General features: G+C 45.6%; 1 protein-coding gene across 1 annotated transcript in view; it reads left to right on the forward strand.

The window, feature by feature from the left end:
- Window positions 1–1,915: 1,915 nt before the first annotated feature.
- The window catches only part of rhbdl1 (rhomboid, veinlet-like 1 (Drosophila)), a 39,335-nt gene continuing 28,429 nt past the window's right edge, over window positions 1,916–12,821 (forward strand). Inside the window, exons 1-3 of the mRNA XM_070852326.1 lie at window positions 1,916–1,954; window positions 3,299–3,301; window positions 9,021–9,179. Coding sequence (XP_070708427.1) covers window positions 1,916–1,954; window positions 3,299–3,301; window positions 9,021–9,179 — 201 coding nt within the window. The remainder of the gene's footprint in view (window positions 1,955–3,298; window positions 3,302–9,020; window positions 9,180–12,821) is intronic.

A 12,821-nucleotide genomic window follows, 5' to 3' on the forward strand; every position in this document is an offset into this window, starting at 1 on the left:
TGCTATAGACTTGGGCGGTCATTATTAAGGTTTTGTTTAAACAAGAGTGTGTCAGATGGGCATAATGGAAGGTGACAAAGGGAAAGTCTGGGAGCTCTGCCACGTTCAAGGTGGCCTGGGCCCAATCCATTAGGACAAATACAGCAGTTACCCGTGGCTTCATATAGTGAGCAGCCTCCGTCTGAGCCAATAAAGCACAAGACACATCGCTGTAAGGAGTAGATCCAGGTATTTGTTAATGTTTTTTTTTCTCACATTGTGAAGAATTTCTAAGCCTTCTCGCCTGTAAGAAAATAAAGTCAAACCGTCCGGTGCAATTATGGTACTTAAACAGGCAGAGGCACTGTTTGTCACCAAGCCAGAGGAAGGTTGGGTTACACAGTTGGTGGTAAATCTCACAGGAAACATTACAGAGGACAAGAAAAACTCCTGCTTCCATCACAACGTAAGCTGAAGTCGTCACCGGGTCACAACCCTGCCGACGTCTTCAGCTGCAATCAGCACCAGGACGTTTAAGGCTCTCTCACTTTTTATATGAGTTAAGATTTACATGCCCTAGCTGCTTCCTCCTCCTCCTCCTCCTCATCACCATTGTCCTGAGGAGGAGGGGTCACTGCGGATTTGTGCAGAAAGAAAACACCTTTTAAAGGGGATTTCAATAAAATCAAGCACCACCACTGCTTGCCGCCCACACGGGCAGCGTTTGCATGTTCTGACCCCCTTGCTCTGCTCCCTGCATACCAGTCTCTTTATTATGCATCCGATTAACATAAAAAGAGCCCTTGTTGTGGTATTACTGATAATGAACTATTGTATCGAGGATTCTGGTCTTGTGTTATTGTTGCAGTGGTATTCGTTTGAGCTTAATGGGGGATCAGTGAGCCATCCAAACAGTTTACTTCAATTCTAGGTTTGTGCATGTGTGTTAGGGATGGGAGCATGCTTGATTGTGCAGCAGTGCATACAATGTGCTCATATACCAGTGCTTACAATTAGTGCAGAGATGTAAAGGGTTGCAGAGCAGTCTATAGTGGGGTGATTAGTGCTATTGATATCATGCTGTTTCACATGTCTTCCATGCCGTTCAAATTTGTTTGTCTTCTGTAACCCTAAAATGAACACAATCATCGCATGGCTAGCATTTCACCATTTGCCTGTGTATTATTGGCTTTTGTCTTGTTTACAGTGTGTGGGTTTGTGCATGTCCCTGTCAGTAACAGACCAGACATGTGTGTGTGGGGGGGTCTGTGCCAGTAGTAAGCGCAAAGCCGCAGTGGAGCCCATCCCCTGCTCCCTCCCTGAGATGCCTTACTTGTAGCGAGGAGAGGAGCCGCAGCACATGGCCACTCCTTCCCCTCCTTCAATTGGAAGAGAGAGGCCACCTCCCTCCCCTGCCTCATTGGTATGCAGGCGGCGCAGTGTGTGTATGAGGAGAGGGAAGAGAGAGAGAGAGGTAGCAGTCAGTGCAATGGGATAGAGGAGAGTGAGGAGGAGGAGGAGGAGAGTGAATGAGAGCTGCTGGATCTGCCTTGCCTGCGTGCCTGCCTGTCGTCTGCTGAAGCTGGGTTTACTGCCGCGCCACGCTGCACTGGCACAGAGCAGAGCCACGGCCCATTTGCACCGCCGTCCGCACCTCTCAGCACCAACACAGAGCCACACAGCACCGGTTCTTACTTCAGCGACACCACCAGCAAGGAAAAACCAGGGACCAAGCTCACCAGGCTTTCTCCATCACCAAGGGGGGGGACGCAGCAGCTACAAAGGAGCCTGACGCTACAATTTAGGCACCAGCTGCTACCTCAACCAAAACCCCTCCACCTTATCCCATCCTTACCACCACCACCACCACCACTCCTCCCCTGCTCCTCCCTATGCCCTTGTCCTCGGCGGCTCCTCTCACCTCCCTGGCCAGTATATGGATAGAAGCTCCCTGTTTCAGCTCATACAAGAGCAGGTAAGCGAGTGAGCAAGCAGCGGCAGAGGTTTCTATGGTTACGGTCTCCTGGCCACCTCGCCGCCTATCCAGGGATTGAGACGTGGAGGCTGGGGTGAGAGCTGATGTTAGGATTGATGGCAGGGGCTGTTTGTACGAGCAAAAAGAGAGCGTGAGACACCACGATGGATGCAAGCATCATGGAGCCATGTGGGCCCCGAGAATGTGAGATCATGAGCCACAGCAGGAGGGGGGGACATCATGTCATGGTTTCTGGAAAGGAGGGAGGGAGGACGGGGTGTGTGTGCAAATAGATGGATGCATATATAGTATGGATGGATGTATAGATAAATTGATTGGGGCATCCTCTCTTTCAAGAATCATATTCTAATCTGCTGCTGCAGTAGCGATAGCAGCTCACATGATGCACGTGCATGGATTTTTGTGTCTGTACTGTGAATGTTTTATGTTTTGTTGAATTCCTTTCTGTGTTGAACGCATGCCCAATCTTATCATCTTAATGTCACAAGAACCAAAGAGTGTAAGAATAACAAGGCAGTTCCAGTGAAGTCCAGGTCACGGGTTTCTTTTAGAAAAATCGGCTGTTATGTGGCTTTAAACTTTGGTCTTCTTTTTCAGCCCTGCTGCTGAAAACACAGCGTTAGTGGTCGTATGTAGGCCAGTGAAAAATATTTGTCTTGACATCTGTTTTTTTTTTTTGGGTCCTCTACCCAAACTGCTGTTTTCACTGTCCAGTCAGATCTATGTTTTGGTTAAGTTTTGGTCTACCATCTCCAAAATGAACAAACCAAAATAGATTTGAAGGCAGATTCTACCCAGAAAGCGTGTGTATGTTTGGCTAGTGCCTCTTCAAGACATATGATTGTGTGTGTGTGTGTAGTTCCAGCTCTCTTTCATGTCTTGTATTTGTCTCATTTGTCTTGATGATGAATTTTTGATGATGAATTGGTCTATAGGGGTCTGGGCTGACTGACAGATAGATTGGGCAATCATTCTATCCAAGAGGGAGAAATCGATTATCTGCTTTAGGGGTCACGAGTGGCCCATCAGCAACATATTGATCAATAGACTTAAGAACCTTGGGAGGAATGTGTGTGTGTCTGTGATCATGGGCACAGTTGCATTTTTATGAATGTGTGTGTTTTTCTAACAAGTTGAGGAAGCCTGTGTGGGTTGAGTGAGAAGGTGCTCTGTGGCCATGCTGGTGAGTCACTTGCTGTATAAGCACTTCAGTGATAACAACTACTTAGTGGTACCTCCACATCACACATTCCTTCATAAACGCGTTCTAATGCGGTATCAAAGAGACTGACTCATCTGTGTCAATATCCATTTTCGGTGTAGCAGGTCTTTGGGCTAGAGATGAAGCCAACATTTCCACATTGTAAATGGTTGGTTGCTTTATTGATCGTGGGGTTTACTCTGCTTGTGCCAGTATGTTCATATAGACAGTTTGCAAGGCCACAGTTGAGCAGACTGTAGTGCTATTAAGCTCAAGTCTAGACCAAATCACTCACACTGGCTGACGACAGGCATTTTCCACCTTTGGGACTCCATATGCCGGCCTTTGATTTGGAAAAGGTCTCTCTAATTAAACTAGAATGAAGAGAAATCTGCCAACAGCTTTTGGACTGTGAGCAGGCAAGCTTGTTTTTAGCAAAGCCTGTTGTCTGCCCAAACATCGGGCACTTTTATTCCCACCCTTATTCAGGAAAATGTTTGCAGCGCATGTCTCATTTTTTTGTAGTTCTGCCCTCCGGATGTAAATTGTCACATTCACTGGAGGCTTCCCACAACAACCGCAGTGTCCCACCGGCCTCCAAATAAACCCACAGCAGTTGGAGGTCAAGTGCTTTGCTTGAGGGCATCTAGGTGCAGACATTTGTAAAGGAAAAGGGTTACTGGGTCACCGTCACTGTCTAGGTTGTTATAGTTTAGGGTTTTAACCCTGCAACTTTACACCTTTTTATAAAAAAAATTGATTTAAGGTAGCACTGGTCCAGAATATCCTTCAATCAAACACAAATTACAATGTTAAAGACTCTAAACTTTAATGTTTTCAGGGTATCCCGTAGCTTTCCTAAATCACTATGAGATGTTTTGCCTCAAAGAAAACTGGACATGCTTAGTTCGTATGAGCTCTGCAGGTCTAAAGGAGAGGGGGCATTTGCAGCCCTGTCACACTGAACCACATGAAAATGCTGCAGGGCAAGAGAAAGAGAAAGCAACGGTGGCAACATGAGTGAGTTTATTAGTCTTTGTCTGCAAGAGGTTGCAATGCTGAGCTCAGGATATTTCTGGCCTATGCGGGCTCACACATATGCTCATGATCAGAGAATTCACCCACAGACGCAGTTTCTATTGCAGCACCACTGATAAGGCAACTTGATGGTCGGCAGCACTTAGCCACCAAAGCATGCTGTCATTAGTTTGGTGAATATTTTCCCATGTCTCTCTCATGTCTTTCCTGGCTTATTTATATCTCTCCCAGAAGGACTTGGGGTTCTGAATGCTATTCTGACATATTTATGTCAAGTTGAAAGAATAAGGCTCCTATTCACCGTCCCCTTTAATCATTCTCTGATGCTAATTTGCATTGATGTGTGTTTGAAAATGTCGCTGGCTGTACTGTGTTTAAACGCCAGGAAATGTAGTTAGATGATTATTTGCATCACGGAAAATTCCTCGGGTCTCTCTCTTCTGGAGTCTCCGCTCGTGGAGGGGGTGGTTTGGATCTGAGGGCCGTCACATTGCAGCGCCACAGTGGTAAAGTGGGAGTGTAATGATGGTAACAGCAGGGCACAACATGTATTGTAATAATTACAGTCAGTGGCCCAGTTGTTGGTGAACACCACTGAGTCCTGAGGGCATCAGAAGCAATTCAAAGGGGGTTTTATCTGATGCCATGCAAATGCAGTCTGCCCTGTAAATGCCACTGCCCTCTGCTGATACACAGCCATGTTCAAGCTTGACAGTCTTGTTCTGAGACCAAAGTAGTCTGTAGTATTGGCACTGTGCCACTGAGACTGGTAAGCAGACCAGTGCCGGTGCTGCACGCCCTCCTCTTGGGAGTTATAATCACCATCTTCCAAAGAGTAAACACTGTTCATTCAATAACCTCAGTCAACCTCTCAAGCTTTATGTATTATAAAAATGATAGGTGTACTTTGCTAGTGCTTCAGTTTACATCTTCTCAGTCTGCCTATGGTCAGTCTTTTGTCGTGTTTTGTTGGGAGTAATTTATTTTCAGTATATTTCGATGTATCTGACCACATGGTAATTAATAGAGGTGTGTACTGATATGGATTCCTCAAGTCAGCTGAATTCCTGTTATCACTATTCAAAGGAAAAGCTATTTTGGAGATATAGGGCTACTTAATTAATCTTTTAGTGTATATAGCGTCAGAAAATAGTGAAAAATTCCTCATTCATGCAAAGTGTAACCAGGGAATCTTTATCATCTCTGCTCTCTGCTCCATATGATGTGTCAGCAGGTTTAGCTACATCTCTGCTGGTGCTACATACATACTGAGGGCCTTGTCACTGGTTGTGTGTCAGTCTTCTGCAGGTGGGACGGTAGGACTGGCTGTGTTTCAGTCCACTGGATGTACTTCTATCATACCTGGGTTTTGTACTTTGTCCCCGGGCTGGAGGGTTCACTCTTGAGCCTCTGTGGAACAGACTGATAATTCTGTCGTGGGCTGGGGTCAGTCGGAGTCGCTGCGCTGAAGGTAATAGAGGTCCCGAGGGTTAACACTGAGATCATTCCCCTGCAGTCAGCATTCCACTCCTCCTCCTCCTCCTCCTCCTCCTCCTCGTACTCATGTATACATTTTCATCCCATGCCTTGCCTCCCTGCCTTAACACCTCCACCTTCCAGCCATAATCTCCCGGCCCGCCTCCCTTTACATCTAAACCTTGCCTTCGTCTTATTACCACCTTATTCTCATCTCATTGGCCTCTTTCCATCCATCTGTATTCTATTTTCCCTTTCCTCCTTTTATCGTCTCTTTCTCTCCCCCTTTTTGTGTCTTCCTTTTGCCTCTCAAACGCCAATATGTTGGGGAGGGGTGGGGGAAACGGGGAAAATGCAAGAAAGGCGACGGGTAACCATAGCAACGCATGCAGCTTGTCAAAGTGTCGCCCTCACCAGTGTTGGATCGCTTCAATAACTGCTTCCCTCTCAGCGCCTTTTCTCGTTTTTTTTTTTCCGTCTCTCCCCCCTCGTTCACGCTCGTCGCCAACCTGCCCAAGAAAAAAAAAAACAGGCTCTTGTTGCCAACACTCATTCATCTCAGTGTAGCTCATCTCACTAATTGATAACCCTAATTGGCTACAAGAACCAATCCTCCACCTCCGTGTATCCTCACCAGACAGACTCCCCTGTGTAACATTCCTCCTGAATAAGGTCAGACGACGATGAGAACGGTATCTGTGCAGTATGACAGCTCAGTGTCAGCGCTTGGTTTACGTAAATGTGCACAGCCATATACAGTATGTCGCGGTGTCTGTGCTGCTGCTGTATGTGTAGTGATGTGCTGACATATGGAGGCTGACAGTAATCAGACGTCTCCAGTGTGGCTCTCTGTTCCCCCTGTCAGCCCGGGCTGAGCCAGGAGCACATTAGAATCTGATCTATCTCCCCTCTGTGGAAAGTGAATGCAGAGCACTGGAGTGTGTCACAGCCCTCTTATAGGAAAGAGAAGAAGAGGACTCACTGCCAGACTGCTGGGTTAGGCAGATGCACAGAATAACAGACAGTGGCAAGGCATTTTTATTCTCTGTGCATCTTTGTTTCATTTCTGTCTGGCTGCCTCTGTTCGTCTCGCCTTTCCTTTCATACCTCCTCCTCCCTCTACCGTTCCTTTAACTTAATCATTTTTTGTTTCTTTCATTTCATCAGCCCACCGACCACCCACTGCCGCATCCCATTTTTCACCTTTTGCCTGTCTACTCTCTTTTTTGTGCTTTCTCTCCCCTCATGTATTCCCCACATGTCGGAACCCTACACATCACAAATGCCATATCTGCACCATTTTGCTCTGCGAGCCTCAAGGGGAGAACAGGGCCGTGTTTTAACAAACGTCCGTGGAACACACAGTTAAGGGGATTATCTAAAAATAGATCTGAGCCCGGTTTCTTTCCCATCTTGGTTCATTTTTTTTCCCACAAATTTGGTTTTATGTGCATTCCACACTGCCTTGACACTGCTGGCTGTCAGGCTCGGGAGGTGAGTGTTGAGATTATACTGACATTTGTGAGTGACAATGGACAAGAGGGAGATGGTCAAATATTGTAAGGAATTTGCCCTTCATTTATCAACAGTCTTCCCTTAAATAATGCATGTAACATAAAGAGTGGCATCACTAATGCCCTAGAGACAGCAATGGCTATGTGTGTGCAGAAGCTTAGTTAATATTGGTTAAAAGCTTTTTTTCTTTTCTGCTGCTGAGTCACTTTAGTGTACAGAATATTATAAAAGTATCAAAACTAACAAAATCCCTTCACTGCATCAACTAGCAGTGCGAAAACACACACACATTACACATTAGTTCCTTCCTCCACGATTCTCTCCCAGGTGACTGCATACATAAGTTTTCAAGGGATTGAAAAAAATCACATAGGTGGAATTAAAGGGATGTTTGTGTTTCAACTAAATGATTAAAAACAAACTGTAAACTGTGTAGGGGAAGCTGAGCACACACGGGTAAAACGTGCACAATGAGTTGCACGCACACACTCTCACACCATTGGATTTCCCAATTGATCTTTGCTCATCAGTTGAGCGGTAGAGCTTTAAGCTTTGAGCCTCCTGCAGTGGAGACTGACACGGCGCAGCGTAGTTTAATGCCGCGCTTCTCATGCAGCTGACGAAACACCTTTGTCTTACCATGTCAGAGCAGGCCAGGGCCATACTAAGGCGGCCCAGATGGGTTTCTTCTCGTGGACCCATGACATGGGCAACGATGAAGCAGCACATCTGACTCCACACTGACGCAACATCTGAAAGCTCACTGCTCCCCGAGGCAACAAGAGGCTATTGGTTTACTATTTGAAACCTAATGAGGCTGTGTTAGCATTCAGGAAACAGTAAAATGAGAAGCAGCAAGGGCTCTTCCCATGTGGTCTCTTTGTACTGCTCCAGTTTGTCCTCAGGCACATATTCACAAACACAATCAGATGTACTAAGGAGAGCTGGCATGAAAAAATTAACGCTCCATTGCAGAGCAATTGAATGCATTTAAGAGCAGAAGGTAAGGGGAAGAAAATCAAGTAATAAGCAGGTGAAGCTGCCGCCCAAAAAAAACACATTACATACACCAAGCATAGATACACACCCTATACTTAACAAGCCATTTTTAACCAGGCACTATTTCAGACAACTACACTCTCTCGCGTAAATCAATTACGAGGAGCAGCACTGGCATACAGACATCAGCAGTAATAACCCACAGGGTCTCAGTGAGCGAGTGAGTGAGTGGTGATTATAAAAACCACACTGACTACGAGCCGCAAATGTGACCAAGGACGAGCTCACACAGTTAAATGAAGCATCCACTCAGAAACAAAGACCGAAAAGTCAACCTCATTTAATGCAGAGGGATTTTTTTTTTTTTTTCAGGGAAATTGCAGGTCACTGCGTATTAGAATGGCATGCCCGCTTGTTTTGTCTTGCTGCTTCCAACAACAACAACCACTCTGCTGTTTACTTTGACGGACCTGCTCCTTTAATGAGGTTGAATGGGGCTTTTTCTTAAGGCAGGTCTAATTCTTTCAAAAGCATAGAGGCAACACAGCTTAATTAATACTAGTGTCACTGTCTAGGCTCATGCCGTTAGCCCTGTGGCTCTCTTTTGTCTTTATGAGTATCTGTTGTGTCTGTGTGTATATGTGTGAGCTGCCTATTACTGCTGCATCCTCCCTCTGGGAAACCTGACACTTCATCTCTGCAGTGATGCTAATTAAAAAATCAGGATGCATAACAGAAACAGCATCCTCAAAACAATTGTCATCACCAATGCAGTTTTTATAGCAGTGGTCTAAGAGTTGGCTGTTGTTTTTCCAGCTGGACCCAGAGAACACCGGTTTCATCGCAGTGGAGAACTTCACCAGCTTGGTGGAGCACCATGAGCTGCAGCTGGACCCGTCCAAACTGGACATGCTGTTAGCCCTGGTCCAGAGCAATGAAGAGGGACAGGTGTGCTACCAGGAGCTCATCGAGCTGGTGAGTAGAAACCAGATTCGCAGTACGCAGATGCACATAGTAATGCAGAGGGAGTCGCATGAGGCTTTTCATGTCCTGCAGTGCAGAACCAAATTTCCACACATACACCCACTTTTGTTGGATTTCAGAAAGGTTACAGAATTGATTCAGACAGAGCCAGCAAGCTCCGCAGTGGCGAAAATTGACTCAACCATTCAGGTCGTCGTCCTGCAAAAGGGGGATCAATCTTTCCAGTTAATGTGTCGCTAAATCCAGACACTTAACCTCACAAAGCCGCACACAGCAAGTACTAGAAAACACCCACACCACACTGACAGAGCCACGGCATTAAAGCTACAAATTTTATTTATCAGAACTGATGTTGTACGGTTACATTCAGACATTAATATATTAAAAATAATACTGTGCAAGAATAGGCTATATACACTGATGTGATACTGCGTGCACTACTAGATTCTCTAAGCTGCTGCTGCAGATTTCTGGTTCTAAGTTAGTTTTTGTCCTAAGCCTCTGTTTTGACAGTGAGGTCAGGCTCTTCATTCCCCACCTCCTCACCCATCTATGCTTACAGTTTATTCAATTGCTTCCATTAGAAATTCATGTGGGTCTGTATATGTGACAGGGTGATTCTCCACGAGTGCATAGATGATCACCTCCCTTCAGCTCCAAGCTCCATACGGGTGTATGCACTGAGATTATTACAATGCAATGCAGTTCCTGGTACATTTTCACATTCTCAAGCTCATTTTCCCCTCTCCTTTGTCTCTCTATTTATCTGCATCTTTCTGTTAATCTCCTTCTCTCCCCTTCTGTTGTGCGGCCCATGGTTTGTAATGAAGGCCACATGAGGCCACTTAGTTTGGAGCAGGTCCCATTTCTGGAGTCTCTGCCACTACAGAGAAGTCAGTGTAGAGGTGCTGCTCCCACAGCCCTCTTTCCTGGAAGAGTACAGCTATCTGCCACTGCTGAAGTGTTGTGTTTGTGTTGTGTCTTTTTTGATCCATCTCATTTGAGTGCATCCTCATCTTCCACCCTCCCTTCCTCAAACCATGTAATATTATCCCCCCTTCTTTGAACCTGTCTCCTTAAACCCTCAGATCTCATTTCCTCCTCTTTCATTCTATACTCCTTGTGAGCATATGTTGGGAGAAGAAAAAAAAAACCCTGCCTCGCCTCCGACAGCATCAGTGAGACAGTTTTAAAATTGCCCATCAGCCAAATGCAAATTACTTTCGATTAGCCCAGCATTGGTAGTAGCAGGCAGTAATCTGAGGTAATTTGAGTACGCCCAGCCTCACACAGATATCGACCCCAGGTCTGATTTTAAAGATTTGTGATCCACACATATGAACGCACACAGGCCGTACCCACACTGTACTGTGCGATGCATACAATTTACATACAAGCGCTTTCAAGCATTTTATTATTAATTAATGCAGCCACCTACTTCCTCCCTGGCTGTCTCACTGCTCCCCTCCCCCTGGTATACGTGCCCTGTCTCAAAGGCAGACAGACTCTCATTCATACACATGAGCACTGCCAGTACAGATTTGCTGACTAATTTAGAGCATATTTCGAATGTTGATGTGAGTCTGGCCTACCGTCATGCAGCATGTGATGCGTGAGCTCTGCAGGTCTCTGTTCTCTGGGATGAGCTCCAGGCTGCCACAGGGAAAGTGCCGCATGTAGCATGACATTTTTAACCAGGTCATCAACGCATGCTTCAGGCCTTCTTTCTCCGCTCCTCTACTTTCCTCTCTGACTTAAAATTTTAATCTAAGCGTCTGCAGCTTCCCCTTCTTCTGTAGTTGTTCTTTAGTTTGTTTGTCTGACACTTCTCTCTTCTCCATCTCTGTGTCTCAGGCAGATTTATAGTAGCACTCCACGGTGTGTGACAGATGACAGTCGTGTTTTGATTTGGAAAGTTCAGTGCTGCCATTATATCATAGACTATGCCTAAAGTCTGGGGTCTGTATTGATTTGTGGTCTGGCCTCAGTGGAAGATGGAACTCCCCGGCACCATATTAAAATGGCCAGAGCGCGTGTGTGTGTGTGTGTGTGTGTGTTTTCAATGCTTTCAGCCCACAAGCTGTTGCGAATTCTCTCACTTGTGTCTCCAACGAGTGTGCACAACATTTCTGTGATTTGTTCTACATTCACTGAGTGCAGCCGTGAATCCATGCTGCTTCTCTCGACCTCAGTGGGTGTAAATGTTTGAATCGCACCGTCAGGCAACAGCTTCTCTGGCGTTTTGGTGTGTTTGTGTGTGTGAGTGTGCAAGTACAAGACTGTCTCTGACATCGTTCGTGTTCAGCTCATCTTTCATGCAGGGTGATCATAGCCAGAGAACTCCATCAGTTCAGCCAGAGGGGTGAATAAGTAACGCTCTCCTAAAATCTCCCTTGGGGAACACACACACACACACACACACACTGACAGAGTATAGGTATGTATCTGACTATTAATCCCACACAGCAAAACAACCAGTGCACATTTTGCATGTGGTGACATATTTCCACACAATTACACACAGGGGTTTTGCCAAGGCAGGAGGTTAAGAGGCACCCGAGGTGCCAAAGTTCACACATGGTAGGGCTTCTGTGACAGATGAACATCTGTTTATGAATTGAGGGTAAAACCAGGCCAGTTCCTGAAGTCGGATTCGTGTAATTGCACATATTGATTTCTTTAAAGAGAGTCCTCTGATGCTATCATATACCAGCTGTGTACTTGAAGAAGTGTGTCATTGTTTTCCTTCGGGTGGTAATTTAGCTAATGTTCGACGGAGATCCAAAATGGCTGCCATGGTTAATTACACGGGTAGCGGGTGTATTTTAGAGATTATGGCAGGGGATTGTCTTTGTTCATGTTGGAGGATTTTAAGACTGTTGCTTTGTGCCTTGATTTTTACCCTTCTGCCCAAATGTTGCTCTTAAATTTTCTGTTCCCTCAGGAGGTAAAGCTAGAGAAATGTTTATGCAAAATGTATTCAGAGGCTCTGCTTTAAACTGAGTCTTTTGTCACATTTGAAGCAGTATTGTAAGAACTGGGACACTTGCAGAGATCAGAATTTCTCCCACAGTCCCGTCAAGAGACACTCTGTAAGAAGTTGACATACAGTATTTTCAAGTTTTCAAGTAATTTTAAGTCACATTAAGTGCCCACAGAGCATCTGTGTCTCCAGGGACACAGATGTTACCTATCAGCATCCCATCCCACACAAAACTCCAGTCAAGGCTTTCTGTTCTAGATGGGTTGTCAGCTAAAAGTGATGCACTTTGCTTAAGTGTCCTGGAGTGAAGGTTTGTTTTTCTCCCAAGTTTTAGCACTGCAATGATTAAACCATGAAGGAATGGCTGTGGCCACAAACCGCTGTGTGAAAAAAGGTGGACTCTCATTTTAAAAGGATTTGGGCAAGAAAGAACCTGAGTATCTGGGTCAGGGTAGAATCAGCGTGGCTGAGATCCACAGTGATTTAGATTCTGCTGTGAGAGTGCACAAGTGTACATGTCTCAGAGAGGGAGGGTGTGAGCGCCAGGGAGAGAAGGATTTTGGTCTTCTGAATGACTCACAAATTAGATAGTAAATGGGTATAATGACACTGTTAGTATGGTGCTGGTGAATCACTATGTAAGCTCGGTT

The sequence above is a fragment of the Pempheris klunzingeri genome, chromosome 20 (genome assembly GCF_042242105.1).
Source record: "Pempheris klunzingeri isolate RE-2024b chromosome 20, fPemKlu1.hap1, whole genome shotgun sequence".
Taxonomy (NCBI): domain Eukaryota; kingdom Metazoa; phylum Chordata; class Actinopteri; order Acropomatiformes; family Pempheridae; genus Pempheris; species Pempheris klunzingeri.